This window comes from Mus caroli, chromosome 19, assembly GCF_900094665.2.
Source record: "Mus caroli chromosome 19, CAROLI_EIJ_v1.1, whole genome shotgun sequence".
In the NCBI taxonomy this organism is placed as follows: domain Eukaryota; kingdom Metazoa; phylum Chordata; class Mammalia; order Rodentia; family Muridae; genus Mus; species Mus caroli.
The window spans coordinates 592489-613189 of NC_034588.1; the positions used below are offsets into that span (position 1 = coordinate 592489).

The 20701-nt window shown below is 44.2% G+C and overlaps 1 protein-coding gene across 2 annotated transcripts in view; it reads left to right on the plus strand.

Annotated features, from left to right (window-relative positions):
• Positions 1-1337: 1337 nt before the first annotated feature.
• Positions 1338-20701, plus strand: part of Chka (choline kinase alpha) — a 40632-nt gene continuing 21268 nt past the window's right edge. For both annotated transcript variants that reach the window (XM_021151494.1, XM_021151495.1), the window contains exons 1-2: positions 1338-1978; positions 12644-12755. In XM_021151494.1, coding sequence (XP_021007153.1) covers positions 1641-1978; positions 12644-12755 — 450 coding nt within the window. In that variant the 5' untranslated portion in view covers positions 1338-1640. The remainder of the gene's footprint in view (positions 1979-12643; positions 12756-20701) is intronic.

Consider the following 20701-nt stretch of genomic DNA (forward strand, 5'->3'; position numbering starts at 1 on the left):
TGCTGGGATTAAAAGCATGTGCCATTATGCACACATTATTTGCACTCTTTGTTTTGTTTTGTTTTCAAGACAGGGTTTCTCTGTATAGCCCTGGCTGTCCTGGAACTCACGTTGTAGACCAGGCTGGCCTCCAACTGAACTCAGAAATCCACCTGCCTCTGCCTCCCAAGTGCTGGGATTAAAGGCGTGCGCCACCACACCCGGCTTATTTTCACTCTTTTGTTCAGTAAGATCACTTTTGGGGGAGTAAGTCCAGACAAGTACCTATCTACTCTTTTTTGAAGAGTTTTTGGCTTCCAGCAGACTGTGAAAACCCACAAAGAAGTCATTTTCTGCATGCTGGGGTATAGCTAGAAAGATTTCTTTAGCTATACCCCACAACACAGACCTGTAGTTTTATATTCTTTGTAGCCTCAATTACTTCCTGGAAGTACTGAATGATGAGACCAAAGAATGAGGCAATGTGTGGGCATACAGCATAGGGGCCTTGGCCCCCTTCCATGCCCTAGGGCAAAGGTACATTAGTCATGGTCACGCGACTGGACAGCCCGGAAGAGGGGGGGGGGGCAGATGACAGCGTCCACAAAGCCAGGAATCGCGAAGCAAGCACCTTTGGCCAGCAATTCTGGAGGCTGTTGAGGCCAGGCTGTTAGGAAGATGTCCTGAGAATCTAGCTGACATCCTCAGCACCACGGACAGGGAAACTGAGGCTGCAGGCATGTTAGAGGGGGAGGCTTCTCTCTGAGCGGAGAGCGCAGCCAGCTGGCAAGTGGGTGTGTGGCCTTGACCCAATCTCTTTTTGATATTAGACCTGCAGATGGATAACGCCTCCGGCCAGGAGTTGTATCGGGCATGGATGCATCTCGAACAGCGCCTGGGAAATGTTGTAAAAACACACCCACAGAGCTCCTATGGGAGCTGCCTTGCCCTAAGGTCACGCGGAAAGAGCAGCCAGCCTCCAGACACCATTTTCCTGCAAAGTCCCCGGGGTCTTTCAAATCATCACTTTCAGACCTGGGGGCGTCTAAGGAAAGTTTCCCTTTCAACATCCACTCTAGGGTCTGCCAAAGCTACAGAAGCCTCGCCTCTCCTGCCCTAAGAGGCTCGAGTCCGCAAAGGCGCCACCTTGTGAGTGCAGGCAATCGAGGTAGCCTTTCCAGGACCCCGGGACCCCTAACAAGGCCCCGCCCCCGGTGCGCCGACCCCTCCCTCATCCTGGATTCAGCGCCTGAGCCTAGGAGGGGCTATGCCGCAGCCTATGGGAAAGCGGCGTGGCGAGGGTGGCGGCGGTTGTGATGCGCCACAGCGTCCAATCAGCGGCGAGCGCGGGGGCGGGCGGTGACGCTGGGCTCTCCGCGTGCGGCGCTGTAAAGGAGCGAGCGCCGCGGCCCACTAGAGCAGTCGCCTGCCGTCAGCCTCCCGCGCTGGTCTCTCGTTACTGCTGCCTGACGTCCATTGCTGCCTCTCCCCGACGTCGCCGACGTCGCCTCCCCGCGCGCTCCCACAACCGCCGCACGGCCGGTCAGTGAAGTCGGCGAGCCATTCCCCGCGCCGGCCCCCAGAGGCGGGCATCCAGCCGGACCCTGAGTGTGGCCCTCTCGTGCTGTGGCCGCCCGCGCCTTCTCCGCCGCTTGTTCAGCATGAAAACCAAGTTCTGCACCGGGGGCGAGGCCGAGCCGTCGCCGCTCGGGCTGCTGCTGAGCTGCGGTGGCAACGCTGCCCCGACGCCCGGCGTAGGGCAGCAGCGCGACGCCGCAGGCGAGCTGGAGTCCAAGCAGCTTGGTGGCCGGTCCCAACCTCTCGCGCTGCCGCCGCCGCCGCCGCCGCCCCTGCCGCTGCCCCCGCCGCCATCACCGCCGTTAGCGGACGAACAACCCGAGCCCCGGACCAGGCGCAGGGCCTACCTGTGGTGTAAGGAATTCCTGCCCGGAGCCTGGCGAGGCCTTCGCGAGGACCAGTTCCACATCAGTGTCATCAGGTCGGTGGCTGCGGCACCGCGCGGTGGTGGTGGGGGCGGTGGGGGGTGAGGCTGGAGGGAGGGGCGGGGCGGCGGCTTGGGTAGAGGTGAACGCCGCGCCGGGAATCCGGAGCACCCACTCCGCAGCGCGGAAGGCCGCCTGCGGGCGAGCTTTGAGAAAATGTGTGCTGGGATGCAGGTCCCTTGCGGAAGAACAATACTGTGCAGTTATACAAGTACATTCTGTACCAAAGCTCAAAATAGATGTGTCTAGGAAGCCGTTTCTCTACGTGCGCCTTGAATGAAAAAGGGATGTTGTTCCCAGCACTCCGGAGGCAGAAGCAGGCGGATTTTTGAGTTCGAGGCCAGCCTAGTCTACAAAGTGAGTTTCAGGACAGACAGGGCTATACAGAGAAGAAACCCTGTCTCGAAAAAACCAAAAATAAATAAATAAATAAAAGAAAAAGAAAAAAGGAAAAGGGGATGTTGTGGCTGGGCTTTAGAAAAAGGGAGGAAAAATCCCCGGGGAACTTTTCCATGTAGTACTTCTAGTCTGTAGTTTGATCACAACCGCCTCCCCCTCCAGAAATTCACCTTTGGCACTCAGGAAGCAGAAGCAGGCGGATCTCTGTATTATTGAGGCCAGTTTGGCCTACATAGTAAGTTTCAGACCAGCCAGAGCTACATAGCAAGACACTGTCTCCAAAAGAGGTAGAAGGAAATTGATGTGTGTTAATGGAAGGTAGCACTCACTCCTGTCTTTTTGAGGCTTAGGTCTTCATGTACCCGTGTTACTGGCCAGTGTCTGGAGGTGTGGCTCCACAAATAATCGTGAAGTAAAAAATTCCTCCTCCTTAGAAAGATGAATCTCCTGTGGGCAGAGTGATCATGAACATCTTTAGGTATTGGAGCCTGGCCTTCAACCAATGAGGATCCTATAAGCAAGCATATTCACTCACACACACACACACACCCACACACACCATGCGACTCTGGTTGTCTTGGAACTCACTATGTAGATAAACAAGCTGGTCTCAGACTCACAGAAATCCACTGCCTCCCCTAGTGCTGGGATTAAAAGCATCTGCTGCTATGCCTGGCTTTCCTCACTTTTACGTTTAAATATATTTCACCTTAGATTAGAAAATAGTTTTTTATATTAATAGTGTAACTATTAAGTAAATGTAACTGTACCCTTGCCATTTTTGCACAAGTGCTTAGCATTCAGTATTGAATACGGGTTGGGTTTTTTTGACCTTTAAAAACCCATTTGGTCATTTTCTACCAGTTTCTGTTTGATTGGTTGACCCAGTTGAGTGCCAAGTGTCTAGAAACTGGCTGGCTGGCTGCCACAAATAATCCTCAAATCCAGTTGTAGTCATTTGACTCCTTTAATGTGCCCAGTCTCTCACCAGAGTCATGAATGCAGCAAAGTTAACTCTTGGATGGACTGCACTTCCTCTTTGCCTTTTTTTTTTTTTTTTTTTTGGTTTTTTTCGAGACAGGGTTTCTCTGTGTAGCCCTGGCTATCCTGGAACTCACTCTGTAGACCAGGCTGGCCGAGAACTCATCCACCTGCCTCTGCCTCCCAAGTGCTGGGATTAAAGGCGTGTGCCACCATGCCCGGCCCCCTCTTTGCCTTTCACTGTTCAGGTCCCTCATGGATATTAGACTGTCCTAGAGGTCTATGAGCAGGTATTTAAAAGATAGTTGGTAGGAAGTGGAAAAAGAAGACCACAAATACTCCAATCATTGTTGAGTGTCCTAGAAAAATTTGTCCCCAACTTGTCCCCTGATAGGCTTAGCAGTTCTCTTTATTTTTGGTTTTCAAGACAGGGTTTCTCTGTGTAGCCCTGGCTGTCCTGGAACTCACTTTGTAGACCAGGCTGGCCTCGAACTCAGAAATCCGCCTGCTTCTGCCTCCCAAGTGCTGGGATTAAAGGTGTGCGCCACCACGCCCAGCTGGTTTAGCAGTTCTTACCAGGAGAATGGTAGCGATTACTGTAGCACGTTCTTCTTTCTCCCTATGGAAGTAAAGCAAGACCTGAGGGGATGTGATGTCCCACCCTTGGGAGGGGAGGTAGAAGTATCAAGAGTTAAAGGCTAGCCTGGGCTACATAGCAGCTTTGAAGTTGGAGACGAGCCTGGACTACATGAGACCTTTTTTCATCAAACCAAACCAAAACTCTAGAGGAGTGAATTGCCGGCCCGAAGTCCATTGATAGCTCTCTGGTGTTCCCCTCTTCTACACTGGTCCTGGGGTCTGTTTGGACAGCCCTGTACCCATAGGCCTGCTTGTGGTTGTCTCCAGGGACTGTGTCACTCATAAGTTAAATCTGTTTTGCTCAAACCAGTCATTGCAAAAGTATGGAGAATATTTTGGGGTTTTCTTTTTTTCCTCTAAGAGACAGGCCTTTCCTTTTTGGATTGCAGTATCTTTTAAAATGTGTCGTGCTGTAAACATTCAGGATAGTCCGTGGTTATAGACTGTTGAATTAGGAGAAAAGGTGATTTAGGATGTGGGGAAGTGGCGTAGCTGTTTCTTTTGCTGGATCCATTCCATCTTCCTGGTTTATACATCTCAGTTCATTCAGCCTGTCCCAGGTTTAACCTTTTGGCTTCTTCCCACCTCAGTATGTACTTTCTGTCCTACCCTCAGTCCCTTCAGCCTGTTTCCTCTTCCCCAGAAGTGTCTCCATTGTGGCCTCTAATACCCAGGGACAACTCAGAAATACCTTTTGCTCAGTGGCATGGTAACAGGAGGTCCCAGGGCATTGAATGAAAACATTTTAATGTCTGCTACTTTCTACCTAGTTCATTCTCCATCCTGTTGCCAGGGGCTTCTCAGGGGTTATCCATGGCTTCCATGGCTTTTGTAGCTAGGAAATAAAACCTAAAATTGTTTGCAAGGTCTAAGCTTGGGCTCCATTCTACCTGGAACTTCTTGTTACTCTTTTAATGGCCCTTCCCCCAGCCACAGCGACTGGCCAGTGCTTCTGAATGAGCCTTGTGTCTCGGTACCAGGCTTTTCTTTGCTCCTGCCCTCTGCTTGGCAGTCCTTTCCCCATGACTGCTTTTAGAATTCCTGCTTCAAGGCCTTACTTAGGGAGAACCAGAAAAAGGGAACTCCTCCCCCATCTATAGTTCCTCTCCAGCTACCGACCTTGACCTCAGTATTTAACATGCTCCGCTTGTTTCTACTTTGTGGTAGGACTGATTGCTAGAGAGCATTTCACATCCATCACTTTTTGGTATAGGGTCTTCTGTACTGAAAACTGACCTCTCTAACTTCTACTCGGTTTGGCTTTCTTTTTAGTCTTTTTGTTTGTTTGTTTTTGTTGTTGGGGGTTGTTGGGCAGAGTCTCGCTCTGTAGGCTGGCCTCCAGTTCTCAGTAATTCTGTCTCAGCCTCCAGAGTTGTGGGATTGATTACAGGTACGAATCTCGGGGCCTGGCTTTTCTTTTTTGTCTTTATTTTTTCTAGTATTAGGAATTGAACTCAAGCCAGAGTGTGCACTCAACACCTGACCTTGGACCTTGCCTTCATTGTGTTAACTACAAAATTATGATCAGACTTAGCATCATCTGGATTCTATGTTGGTGTGCAGAAATTGTACTGTTTTGCATTTTACATTTACGTGTTTGATTCATTTGAGTGAGGTTTATTTTCTTAGGTGTTTGTTTCTGGATTCTTTTATGCATGTGGATGTCCAGCTGTTTCAGGACTAGTTGTCAGAAGTCCTTCCTATTTTTCTCTATGGTGTGGCTCTTGCTCTTGTCAAGATTGCTTCTGTTTGTGGGCTCTCTGTTTTGTGTGTGCCAAGTCTTTAGTCAAGAAATTTTGCACTTTGTATTGCGGTCTTTTCCCAGGTTTATTTTTATCAACATGTTTTGTTTTAATTTTTTTGAGACATATTCTCACTATATATCTTTGGCCTAGAACTCACTATTATAGACCAAACTGGCCTTAAACTCAGAGATCTTGGTCTCAAGTGTTGAGATTGAAGGTATGTGCCAATAAACCTGGCTATTTTTTATTTATTTTTATTTTATATGTATGAGTTGTTTGCCTGCATGCACTTGTGTACATGTGCCCACTGTCCATGGAGACCAGAGGAGGAGGGTATCGAGGATGGTACCTGATCCCTTGTAACTGGACTTACAGGTGTTTATGAGCTGCTATTATGATACTGGGAACAGAGCCTGGGTGCTCTGTAAGACAAGCAAGTGCTCTTAACTGTTGAGCCTCCCTCCTTAATTAGTGTAGTCCTAAAGGGTGATAGTGATAGCTCTGATTCTTTTCTTCATTTCCAAAACTGTTTTGGCAAATCTGTATTTTTTGCCTTTTTATAAATTTTATAATTCATTTGTTGATTATCAGGACTTTTTTCTACATCTATTTTTCTACATCTACATTTATTTTGCTATAGACTCCTCAACGTATAAAAAGAGGAGCTTACATTTCTAGTAGTAAATAGGATTCTTTTTTTTTTTTTTTTTTTTTTTTTTTTTTTTTTTTTGGAACGGGGTATTTTCTATACTCTAAATGTGTTTTCCAACTGCATGAAAAAATGAAACAAACATGACTACTAAAGTATAGAGAAAAAAATTTTTTTTTTTTTAATTGTAGATATACGAGGAAAAGCAGGCTGAACGTGGCTGGCCGACTAAGCTAGACCATGAGAGGAGAGAGGAGGAGGGAGAGCAAGAGAGGAGCTGCTGACAGATTGGAGTAGCCAAAAAGGCTGTTACAAGGGATCTTGCAAGGGGAAGGGAAGCAGAAGCCCAGCCCTGGGAGGGAGGGGTTAAAGATAGGGGGCGGGGCGAGAAATGCTGGGAGGAGCACAGATAACTGGTGATGCTGGGAAGGCAAGCCAGCAGCTGCTTTGGTATGTTATTTTTGTTTTGGTTTGTTTTTTTGTTTTTTTTTTGTTTGTTTGTTTGCTTGCTTTTAAAGATTTATTTATTTATTTATTTATTATATGTAAGTACACTGTAGCTGTCTTCAGACACTCCAGAAGAGGGTGTCAGATCTTGTTAGGATGGTTGTGAGCCACCATGTGGTTGCTGGGATTTGAACTCCGGACCTTTGGAAGAGCAGTCGGTGCTCCTAACTGCTAAGCCATCTCTCCAGCCCTTGTTTGTTTTCTGTTTTGTTTTTTTGAGACAGAGTTTCTCTGTATAGCCCTGGCTGTCTTGGAACTCACTTTGTAGACTAGGCTGGCCTCGAACTCAGAAATCCACCTGCCTCCTGAGTGCTGGGATTAAAGGCACTTTGGTATGTTAATAGGCACTTCTGTCAGCCATTTAACTTGAGTTCTGAGACCCAACACAACTTATCATTACTTACCATTTTCAAATCACATTTATTTATTGAGTGTACACATATGTATGTTCAGCCATGTGTGTGGAGGTCAGAGGACAACTTGTGAGAGTTCTTACGGTGTGGGTCTCAGATCATCACAATTGGCAGCAAATGCCTTTATCAATTGATAGAAATAAGCTCATGGTCGCAAAGAAAGAGACCACTACTCCAGCGGACAAGGCAAAACTTTACTCTTGAAACTTTACTTTGTGCTAGGAAGAGTTAGCACAAAGAGACAGGAAATGCCCTTGATTTCTATTCTAATGCAGGTTGTGACTTGGTCTTTTCTTCACCTGCTCAGTTCACAGTCTTATTCATTTGGCTAGTTTGAAAAGAACTGGCATAGCCAGGCAGTGGTGGTGCACACCTTTAATCCCAGCACTTGGGAGGCAGAGGCAGGCAGATTTCTGAGTTTGAGGCCAGCCTGGTCTACAGAGTGAGTTCCAGNTTTCTGTGTAGCCCTGGCTGTCCTGGAACTCAGAAATCTGCCTCCCTCTGCCTCCCGAGTGCTGGGATTAAAGGCATGCGCCACCACTGCCCGGCTAAGGATTCCTTTTTTTTAATTAAAATAATTTGTATTTTATGACTGTTTTGCTTGCATGTATGTGTATGCACTACATGCCTGTGGTTTTTTTTGTTTTAAATAAATACTTAACTCAGGTCCTACAGATGCTTGGACTCTAGTTCCTTGGCAGAGCTGCCTTGCCTGCGGGCTTCCAGGTGCTTCTTCACCCATGGAATTCAGTCGTGGGGGTTGAGCGGCTACTGATTGGACAAGATCACAATAAGCCCATTTTCTTCCCCCTCTCTGTTAAAGGTTTATTTATTGATTTATATTTATTTTCCGGGCAGGGTTTCTCTGTGTAGCCCTGGTGGTCCTGGACCTCACTCTGTAGACCAGGCTGGCTATAGACTCAGAGATCCAACTGCCTCTGCCTCCTGAGTGGTGGGATCACTGCCTGGTCCAGCAAAGGTTTATTTTAGTGGTGTGTGTGTGTGTGGGGGGGGAGAGAGAGAGAGAGAGAGACAGAATGTGCTTGCTTACAGGAAAGTCCAAGGTGTGTATTGGATCCTCTGGAGGTGAAATGACAGGCAGTTGTGAGCTGCCTAATTGGAGGTGTGGGTGCTGGGAACTGAACCGAGATCCTTTGCAAGAACAGCAAGGTGCTCTTAACTGGACACATCACTCTCTGTAGACCCCCTCTTTAAAAATAGTTTGAATGTACTGTTAAGAGGACTGCAGGCTGAGCACTAACTGGAGTACTGCCTGAAGTAAATCCCCCTCCCCAACTCTCTTTTTCCCTTTCTTTGCTTGCTTGGTTCTGTGTAGCCCTGGGACCCAAGTGCTGGGATTTTAGGTACACACTTGCATACCCTTTCATCCCTGAAGTTGTGAGTTGTTCACACAGCTTCCAACAGTTTGTCAATTATGAGGGTTTCCTGACCTGTAGGTGCTGTATGGCGTTCTGCTTTACTTCTGCCAGCCTGTCTACTTTTTGGGGATCAGTCTGCTTGCAACCTCACCTCATTGATAAATCTAAGAGCTTTTTCTTGTTTGGATTGAGTGGTTCTTTCTGTTTGTTTTTTTGTTTTTCGAGACAGGGTTTCTCTGTATAGCCCTGGCTGTCCTGGAACTCACTCTGTAGACCAGGCTGCCCTCCAACTCAGAAATCTGCCTGCTTTTGCCTCCCGAGTGCTGGGATTAAAGGCGTGTGCCACCAGGCGTGGCTGAGTGGCTCTTTCTGTATGACATGCTGGAAACTGGAAATCTGAATGTTGCATCATTTTTCACTCTGGGTGGGAGTTCTGAGCATACGGCTACCCCTAAGCTGAGCTGTACTTAGGCACTTTTGGTTGGAACAGTGGGTGTGTTTCCTTTTCTTGTTCCTTCTATGCCCTTGCACCTTGTCTCTTGGCTTGTCCAGTTTCTGCACTGACACTTTTGTTCTGTTGTTGATTTTAAATTAATTATTAGTATTATTAGTATTATTGTTGGTTTTTCGAGACAGGGTTTCTCTGTATTGTCCTGAAACTGCCCTGGAACTTGTTGTATATACCAGACTGGTCTCACTCACAGAGATCCACCTGCTCACTATATAGTCCTGTCTGGCCTTAGACTTGCTGTGGAGACCAGGCTGGCCTCCAACTGAGAACTCTCCCTGCCTTTGCTTGAGTGCAGAGGTTATGCATGCACCACCAGACCTCATTTTTGCTGGCCTTCCCTTCCACTGGAGCCTTGTCAGCCAGCTTCTTAACCATTAAGCCCTGCACCCTATATTTTATATAGCATCTTTTACTGAATGTAGAACTCACCAATCTGCCTAGGCTGGCTAGTCAACAAGCTCAGTGGGTCCTGTGTCCTGTGCTGCCCAGTGCTGGATACACACACACACACACACACACACACACACACACACACACACACACTGATTTTCTTTTAGACAGGGTCTCTCTGTGTAGCCTTGATTGACCAAGAGCTTACTATATAGATCAGGCTGGCCTCAAACCTATAGAGATCAACCTTCCTCTGTCTCTAACTATAATTTTTAAAAAGAACCAAGGGCTGGAGAGATGGCTGGGCAGTTAAGAGCACTGACTGCTCTTCCAGAGATCCTGAGACCTGAGACGGTGGCTCACAACCATCTGCAATGGGATCTGATGCCCTCTTCTGGTGTATCTATCTGATGACAGCTACAGCACTGGGGTTAAATGGATGTGCCTCTACACTTAGTTAGCAAATTTTGTTTTTGAGACTTATATAAATCAGGCTGGACTCACATTTGCTGGCTTTAGACTGATTTGAGACTTTTGAGTGTTTAGTTTTGTTTTTTTTTTTTTTTTNGTTTTTNGAGACAAGGTTTCTCTGTATAGCTCTGGCTGTCCTGGAACTCACTTTGTAGACCAGGCTGGCCTCAAACTCAGAAATCCGCCTGCCTCTGCCTCCCGAGTGCTGGGATTAAAGGCAGGCGCCACCTCGCCCGGCTTGAGTGTTTAGTTTTGTTAGGGTTGTTTTGTTTAATTTTTTATTTTCTTTTTGTAAAGGGTCTCACTATGAAGCCCTTGCTGGCCTTGAATTCTTCCTGCCTCTGCTTCCTGGTGTCCAGTGATAGGTACAAAGAGTAAATAGGCTGCCAAGGTTTGAGAAACCGCCTGTATTTGACTTCCCTGTACTTTGACAGCAAGGCTCCCTGTGGCTGCAGAAAGAACAGTGTCTCATCCTGAAGGGCTTTGAAGCTGGTGAGACAGAAGGACATTATTTGTTTACACCTGCCAAGGGCATAGCCATCCTGTTATCTTCTCGAACTCCAGCTGGGGTTTTGTTGCTGTGTGTGGGAATCAGTCCCCACTCTTAAGTCTCCTGGGTGATATTTGCTGCCCTTGAGCTGACACTGCCTTTGAAGTCAGAAGACAGGTCTCTTTTTACCTCCCACAGGGAACAAACTGTTTTCTTTCTTCCTCTCCTGAAATCTTGAGGAGGACAAGTTGAGAGAAGGAAGCAAGCCAGCTAATTCTTGGGTTCCTTGTTTTATTTTTTTGGCTTTACTTTTTGTTTGTTTTGTTTTGTTTTTTGAGACAGGGTTTCCTAGCTGTCCTGGAAGCTCAGTAGATCAGACTAGTCTCAAACACAGAGATCCACCTGCCTCTGCTTTCCAAGTACTGAGATTTAAGGCATGTGCTACTTGGTTGAAACTTTAGTAGTTTTCCTTCTCTTCTTCTCTTCTCTTCTATTCTCCTTCTCTTCTTCTCCTCCTCCTCCTTCTCTCCTCCTCCTCTCCTTCTCCTCCTCCTCCTCTCCTCCTTCTCCTTCTCCTTCCTCTTTCTCTCTCCCTCACACACACATACACACACACACATACACACATATATATATATACACATACACACACACCCTAGCACATACATTCCATAGCACATATATGGACCAACCTCAGGTTGGACCTCAACATTTGCCTTTGAGGCAGGCTTTCTTCACTGCATATACTAGGCAGCTGGCCCATGAGCTTTTGGGGATTCTCCTGTCTCTACCCTTCATCTTGACAGAGACACACTGGGATTATATGCAAGTATTACTTTTCTGGCTTTTACATGGCTTCTGCCAGAGGTAAGGGAAATTACTCCTTTTGGGTGACAGGAACCAATTTTACAAGTTCTGAAGGAATGCTGGCTTTTTATCTAACTACAGAAATGCTTCAGCAGTCCAGCATGTGCTTATTTCTGGATATATGAACCACCTGAAACCTAACATTGGGGTTAAAAGGCCAGTGCCACCAACCCTATATTTTTAAAGAAAAGTATGAGGTAAGAAAAAGCAAGATTATAAGAATCAAAAGCATTTCATAATCTAATAAACATTTTTTTCTATATATCTTCTTGTCCTTCCTCCCTGCAGCTACAGTGATATGTGCACAATGATGACTCCAGGCCAGTAAAGTCTGTGAATCTTCTGTATGCATACTTTCAAATCTATTCACTCACTTACTTATTTAATTTTTGTGGGATGGAACACCCAAGAAAATTAAACAAAAACTCCAGTAGTTACAAACGTAACTCAATTATTTTTTCTTTATGTATTCTTGGCTGGCTTAGACCTCACAGAGATCTACCTGGCTCTGCTGTTCTTTGGTATTTCCTACTGGCTATGCTGGTGTTTGGCTTCAGTATCTTGTGCTTGCTATGCTGTATTGGGACTCGTGTTTATTGTAAAATGCTATACGAGATGCTGATAAATTTGTGGGTTCAAAGTCTGACTGACCCCTGAGACGCACTAAGTTTTGTCAGGTTGTCCTCTGATCTACTCACTGGAAAACACCCTACCAATGAAAAAAAGATCCAAAGATTTTTTGGTTTTTTGAGACAGGGTTTCTCTGTAGCCCTGGCTGTCCTGGAACTCACTTTGTAGAGCAGGCTGGCCTCGAACTCAGAAATCCGCATGCTTCTGCCTCCCACGTTCTGGGATTAAAGGCGTGTGCCACCACTACCTGGCTTGTCCAAAGATTTTGATAGTGATCACGATAATATAATGGAAATAGTAGGCTAGGAAAATATTCTTTGCAGAGCATTCCCATACTTAGTGCGAAGGGGCTTCTTCCTTGGTCCTTCTCACTTTTAAGTTATATGAGGATGACTCAATGGTTCCAACTCTAGGAAAAACAGATTGAGGATTTATCTGTTTAATAGAATTCATTTGTTTGACAATGGGGGTTCACATTTCAAATATCCTGAGAGAATACACCAAGGCTCAGATGAGTGTCCTTCAGCTTGTCTATCTTCACCGCAGAAGAAGGTCTGAGCTTTTCCTTCCTTCTGTGTATTCTCTTGCAGAGGTGGGCTCAGTAACATGCTGTTCCAGTGCTCCCTGCCAGACTCCATAGCCAGCGTTGGCGATGAACCTCGGAAAGTGCTCTTGCGACTGTATGGGGCAATCTTAAAGATGGTGAGTTCAGGGTTCACCTGGGAGGGGTTGGTCCACTGATATTTCACTCTTTCCTAAGATACCTGCAAAGAGATCCTAAGTACTATAGACATGTACTAAAGATACTTACTGCTTTTATTTTAATTGGGCTGCACACTTGGCTTATTGTATACAGTCTATCACTTCTTATTTTTTAATCTAATATTAATTAATAAACTAGGACCTAGAGAAATCAAGGTTGACCTTTGATAGTGATTTCTTCATTGAACTTTTCAGCTTATTCTTAGATGATAAATTTTAACATGGGGAAGGTATTTTAGACCTAATCAGCAATATTTTATCCTGTTTGTACAATTTTTATTTAAAATATTTTGATTTTATGCATATGGTTGTTGGCCTGTGTGTGTCTATCATGCATGCAGTACCTGTGGGGGCCAGAATAGGGCATCAGAAACCCCAGGACTGGAGTTAAAATGGTTGTGAGCTACTATGTAGGTGCTGGGAATTTTACTTCGCCTCTCTGCAAGAGCAACGGCTCTTACTTAAAGTATGTGCAATTATTAGCATCCTGTTCGAATCGTTTGAGCTTTAAGGAGTGTGACAGTTAACAAAGTATGACTTCAGTGCAGGTGAATGGTTGGATTATTAACATTTCTCTGAGAGAAACGCTTTGAATTTCTTACATTAATGATCTTTGTACTTTATTTATTTATTTATTTATTTTTTGAGGCAGGATTTCACTGTAGCCCATGATGGCCTGGGACTCACTATATTAATCCAGACTGGTCTTAGACTTGTTTTGGTCTCCTGCATTCTGTGATTACAGCCACGTACCACTAGGCTTGCTGCCAAACTGTAGTTTTGCTTTGTTTTTTTAAAATCTATTTTGTGTGTGTGAATGCTTTGCATGCATGTATGGCTGTATCACTTGCATGCCTGGTTCCTTTGAAAGCCAGAAGAAGGCATCAGATCCCCTAGGTCTGGAGGTAGAGAACTTTGAACTGCTATGTAGGTGCTGGGAATCGAACTCTGAACCTCTAGAAGATCACTCGTGTTTTCAACCACTGTGTCGTCTCTCTAGCCCAAAAGTAACATTTTAAAGCACAGTTTTTGAAAAAAATTGGTGTCCTTTAGGCACATTTAATGAAACAATCTTATTTTTTTCCCTTTGAGTATCACTGTCTGATGTGTTCCATCTTATCTTTTAAAGCATTTTCTATTTCAGCAGTACTTTTAGATAGCTGCTGAAATCACTTATGTTAAATCTAATCTATCGAGTCTGCCATTTCTAAGCAAAACTTAAATAGAAGCATTTTCTTTTTTCTTTTTTAAAAAAATGTGTTATTTTATGTGTATGGGTTTATGTGCACTGGGTTTGCCCAAGGAGGTGAAAGAAGGGAGCAGATCCCCTGAAACTGGAGTTTTAGCCATGTTGTGAGCTGTCGTGTGGATGATAGAATTTGAACCCAGGTTCTCTGGAAGAGCAGTGTCCTTAACCACGGAGCCCTCTCTAGCCCTAGTAGAAGCATTTTACATGCTTACAGTATGTTCTTCCATGTGTTACATACACTAAAACTTTCATTTTGTGTTTTTGAGACAGGATCTTCACACTGTCTCCAAGCAGGCTACACTCAAACAGCAGTGCCCTTGTCTTGGCCTCCAAGTTATAAATACTGGGATTATAGGCCTGAGACGCCATGTCTAGACCTTGCTGCAGTAATGAGAGTTTTGACATGCTCTGCAACTGTGCTTGACAGTTGGTCTAGTAAGGTTGTCACCACCTAAGTACAGCCACTTGAAATGTGACATGTGGCTGATGAACTGAATTTACATTCTATTCAAATTGACCCTGTCACATGGACTTGGAGGTTAGTCTACTGGATAGCTGAACTCTGTGTAGGTGCCATAGAAACTCTTACATTAGTTAAGATAATGCAAGTGTCTGCAAACAGGTTTTTTCAAACAATACCTCAGTTTATTTTTTGAGAAAAACACTTATACTGTTAGGTAGCTCAAAAATAAAAGAATGTGGATTACCAAGATGGCTTAGTGGGTAAAGGGCCTGCTGCAAGGTGGCTCAAGTTCAGTACCTGAGACCTCCATGGCAGGAGAACCACATCCTGGAGACTCCTCTGACCCCACACGTGTGCTTTAGTTGAGCAACAACAGTGAGAACACTAAATTAGATGTAAGACAAGATTTAAGTGGTTAAATCTATTTAAGGTAGAATTCATTAACTCTTACCATCTAATAGAGGAGAATATAGTTTACAAACAGACCATTTGAATTTAGGGAGAGGTACATCTCTCTAATCTTAGCAGATAAGAACCACATACCAAGCCGGGCGTGGTGGCCCACATCTTTAATCCCAGCACTTGGGAGGCAGAGTTCAAGGCCAGCCTGTTCTACAGAGTGAGTTCCAGGACAGCCAGGGCTACACAGAGAAACTCTGTCTCGGAAAAAAAAAAAAACAAAAAAACAAAAACAAAACAAAAAAAAGAACCACATACCTGACTGGACAGTGGTAGCACAAACCTTTAATCCCAGCTCTCAGGAGGCAGAGGCAGGCTGATCTCTGAGCTCGAAGCCATCTTGGTCTACACAGTGGGTCCAGGACAGCCAGGATTACACAGAGAAACCCTGTCTCGAAAAACCAAAGAAAAGAAAAGAAGAAAAGAAAAGGGAAGAAAGGAAGAAAAAAAGAAAAGAAAGTTAGGAAAGGAAGAGGGGGAAAGCCTATACCAAGCAGTCTTACCTTGATGTAATAGAAAATAAAACAATTTTTGACAGGTTTTTCATTTGTTTCATAGCTGAGAATTCATATTTTCATATAATTAATATAGTTAGCTTAAGTGCAGTTTTCCTACCGAAGTTAAAATAGTCATGAATTTACAGCTTCAATTTGCATTTTTTTAAGAAGATTAATGATTATGTACGAGTACATTGTAGCTGCCTTCATACACACCAGAAGAGGGCATCAGATCCTAGTACAGATGGTTGTGAGCCACTATGTGGTTGCTGGGATTTGAACTCAGGACCTCTGGAAGCACAGTCAGTGCTCTTACCCACTGAGCCGTCTCACCAGCCCCCTGAATTGCACTTTTTTTTTTTTTTTGAGGGAGGGGAGTTCTCAAACTCTGCAGGGTCTAGCAGGAATATTTGCTCCCAGCTTGGAGTTTTGGATATTAATGGCTGCTGGCCGTTGGGGATACTGTGAGAACACAGTGAGAGGAATCAAATTCAGGGATGCTGAAAATGGCTGTGTAGCAGAGAGAGTAGAAAGGAGGAACACATGTGAGAGCCAAGCCAGAAATGTAGGTTGGGCTTCCATGGCGCCATGCCAGGACTATACCATGGATTTTAATTCTTTGCAGATAAATTTTATTTTATTTTTCTCTTTTAGAACTTTCAAATTAAGCGAATGAATTGAGCTATCATGGAAGGAAATATTTAAGGTCTATGGTGAGGGTTTGTTATTATCACAATAACGACCCTGCCACATTCATAGCACATGCAGCCGAGAAAAACAGGAGTGTCCTTACTCTAGTAATCAATAAACCCATCGCCTTAGTAAACCTGCACCAAAGGAACGCTTAAATCATAGGAGAATTCAAATTCTGTTTCTCCTTCTTTATCTCTACTACACATGGGAGCAGTGTGTTTATCCAGACACAAATGAAGTGTCTCCCTAGCCAGCTGTGTCAGTGCCATAAGTAACTTTTGAGGGCCACACCTTCCTCTCTCCAAGAGTATTAGTTGAAGAGTTGAAGACTACTACACATAATGGCAGGCTTAGTTATTTTTCAGAATTTTTTGACGATTGTGTAATTTTAGGATGGATTTAATTTAGTATGTCCCTTTAGTATTCCCTTTTCCCGTACTTTTTTTCTTTCCCTTTTCCTATTATTGCTTTAAGCGTTTTGAACTTCTTACTTCTGAGAATCAGATACTAAATGGAAATATTTCTTAAGCTTATTCCTTTGATCCATAATTGTTTGGTTTAGAATAACTAACTGCTTCTTAGCCTTTTCATTTCTCATCCTGATATTTTGAGATTCTAATGTCCTTTATTCCTATAGTCACAATGAAATGACTGCTCTTTGGTGCAGTTCTAAGGGTACAAGAAAACCATGAGGTAACTCTGGGTTACCTGGGTTAACCCTCTGGGTTAAGGCCCACAGTTTGTGTCCCCCCAGACATCTGTCTCTTCCTATCCCCCTTATTCTCTCATGAAACATAAGCAAACTTCCCAATTGTGTCTTCAGGTTCTGTTTAGGATTTCTGTGAGTTTTATGGGCATATGTAAAAGTCCTTGGTTTAAAAAGGGTAAGAAAGTTTCTTTTGAAAATGAGTACAAGATGAGACAAGGGCCACACTGTGCAATATTTATAGGAAATTTTGAAACAAGAACATACTAGGTTGTTTTTAACATGGCAGCACAATTTAGCGGCTTTACATAACCTAGCTTCTATTTTAATGAAGAGGCTGTTTTTATTAGGTAATGAAAACAAAGCTTAAGTATAAAACTACTGTGAACTAAAATAGTTTAGTAGAAAATTTGAAAAGTAAATAGTGGAACCTTTCCCACTTTGGATGGCAATATAATTATTAGAAGAGAGCCAGATGTCAGTGTAACTTGAATTTTTTCTTTGATACTGGAAAGGAACGTGAGCTCTGCAGCATCCTTTAGCAAAGAAGTAAGTTTAGTTGATTACAGATAAGTAATTTATCATGAATTGTGGGGGACACAAATGTCAGTATGTATTGTCCGTGTGGTGTCAGCTATTTCAGTTGGCAGAAGGCTCAGAGGGTGCCTCATCTTCCCTGTGCCAGATTCTCTGCACGAATAGCGGGACTGGCCTCAGCACTGTGGACAGCCTGGGCATGAGTGTCTATAACACATCAAAGCTCCTTCCAGTACTGGCTGCAAAACAATAACAGAAGGCTAATATTACTGCTTGTTTGAATACTAACTATAATTAAAGGTATCAAGGCACAAAGCAGATATGTATCACTGATCCAAAGATTATAATTTAGAACATTGTCCCTTTTGAGTTCAGAAGAAAACACAATGTATTCTTATTTTCTCTTAATTACAGTTTAAAAATTAAACCACAGTAAGAGTAGCTTATACACAATCAGTACAGAACTATTGGGTACTGAGAAATTAGTTGTCCATGAATATTTCTGTGAAGAATTCAGGTCATACTTTGTGCAGTGACTGGAGAGCCAGGCCCTGGCACTGAGGTCTGGGAACTGCCATCTTTTCCTTGTTACATTAATGTCATTATGAGTTCAAGTTGTTTGGTTAACAAAGATCCCCTGTGCTTCAAGAACAGTGTAATTACATCTGTCTCTGAGGCAGCTGGAACCTCATTCGCAGAAGTGAAACACTCCCATCATGGGCACCCACTAGCCTTTCTCAGCTAATGCTCTCCAGATGTGGTTGCCAAATCACTACCTATTGTCCTTCAATACCTGCTTTGGTGCCTTCTGGTAACTAAATAAACCAGACTGACTGTCTAATTTTGGTGTATTCAAAGTGTTTTTGCCTTGCTGGTCATAAGTGTTTGGGATTTTAGCACAAAGCCAATGCAGATCTTGTCTCTGGAGTGATGACTTGGCCACAGCCCACCCTGCTCTGGGAAGGAATGTATTGGGGGAGTGAAGGGTGTGGGGGGTAATGTACCACTTTAGCTGTGTGCATGTGTTCTCTGCTGCAGGCTTGTCCATGCGATCGTGCCTGGAGCACTCTGGTTTCCAGGTGACAGACACGATTCACGGTATAGTATGAGATCTCTGAAGTTGGAGCATTCTCTACAGCTTTCATTTCTTTATTTAGTTTTTGGATTCAAGAAATGCTTTTTTAAAAAAAAATTGTAATGCTTGTTAAGTAGCAGCAGCTACAGTTCTGTGCTTAAAGAGGTGCAGTGATTAAGATTTCAGAATGTTATATATTGAAATACCACCTTTTCCTTTTTTTTTTTTTTTTTTTTTTTTTTGGCCAGGGCAAACTAGAAAACCTACCTTCTGTTTCCTCAGTAGAAAATGACGAACATTTAGTAATGCTCAATTCATGGCTTCAACTTGCAAGTGCAGTTGCAGTACTCAGTTCTCCCTCCAGCACACCATGCACATATATCTATTGGTGGTGGGTTAAAGATAGACACCCTTCTTCACCTTCAGCACTGGGTGCCATTTCCTGTGTGAAGCCTAGCAGTACTGACCTACCCTGGAAGTATGCCAGACCAGAGAGCTGAGACACTCTTGGAAAAAGTCACTTACAACCCTTGGGAATGCAAGAAGCCTCAGGTCAGTCACCAGGTTGACTGGAAAAGACCTGAACCCTGAGAATGTGCTGAAAGGAGCCTCCAGTTTCTGGCTTCCACTTGCCAATGTTGGCATATGTCCCCAAGGCCTCTTAGAGGCTCTGATCTGCCACCCACATTCATGAAGTCAGCCATGTTAAAGACAAACTCATGTGCAGGAAGGTTTTGACTTGTTTAGATCCCATGAGCTAATTATATAAGCTGCATTTTAAACCATTGCATTGAGATCTTGTAACCTGTTCTGTAATGTATTTTTACAGTGCTGTACCCTCACCTGAGATGGAACAACAACATTAATTAGTAGCAGGGACTGTGCAGAATTTTGGCGCTACTTCCATGTTAGGATGTCTCTTGGCAGAGATAGTTCAGGCCTTTAATCTCAGCATTCAGAAGGCAGGAGGCAGGAAGATCCCTAAGTTCCAGGCCATTGAGGAACATACTAAGATCTTTTCTCAGAAACATTAAAAAACTAAGCAACAACAAAAGCGGTGCCACCTAGAATTGGGTGTGGTTGTTGAGCTGGAGTGAAGACTTCATGTCTTCACAGCCAGGCCTGGGCTGCACAATAAGGGCCGCTCCTTCTTTCCTGGGATCCTGGTAGACTGCAGACTAGAAGATGCTCAGGTTCTGCTTAGTCCTGCTTGGGTGTTGGCTCTTATTCCAAACTAAACAGACTATTTAGTTAGGCTCTCCTCCTCTCCTCTCCTCTCCTCTCCTCTCCTCTCCTCTCCTCTCCTCTCCTCCCTTCTGTCCTTTCTTTTTTATTTTCTTTCTTTTTTCTTTTAGTTTTTTTCAAGATAGGGTTTCTCTACATAGCTATCCTGGAACTCATTCTGTAGACCAGGCTGGCCTCAAACTCAGAGATCTGCCTGCTTCAGCCTTTCAAGTGCTAGAATTAAATTAAAGGCATGCACCAGCACCACTTGTTGGTTATTCTTTCTTAATCCCCCATAAGTCCCAGGCCATTTTAAAAGGCGCATACGCACACACGCACACACACACACAATTAAAAAAGAAGACATTGTAGATGCTCGAAATAATTTAATCTGCAGACCCTCCTGGGCCCAGACTCAGAGCACAACAACATGCTATTTTATTTCAACTCACAGATGAGTCTCTGGAGTTTAGTCAAATACATTTTTCTCATTAATTATTTGAGGAGTCTTTTATTGAGAATTTGCCAAAATAAAGTCTGTTAAGTCGATTTTTTCTGTGTGTTGGTTTCAGTGAGCTTAGAGACAGAAGCTTGTACTAGTTTGGAATAATATGTAACTCAAAGAGTGCTAGGGACTGAGCCAGAGGCCTCACCTGTACTACATGGGGATGCTGCCACTGAACTCTACCCAGCCCTAAAGTAGGCTTTTCAACCTACTTTTATACAGCAGCAAATTTAATCCAGTACTATCTGTCACCCTATGATCCAAAGTTGTCTTTCCTGTTCCTGTCCCTGCTGAGCATTTGGAATCCGCTCACTGTGTAGCCCTGACTGACCTGCAACTCACCATGGAGACCAGCAAAGCACTGAATCAGACTGAACACGTTTCCCTCTTCTCTTCTCTTCTCTTCTCTTCTCTTCTCTTCTCTTCTCTTCTCTTCTCTTCTCTTCTCTTCTCTTCTCTTCTCTTCTCTTCTCTTCTC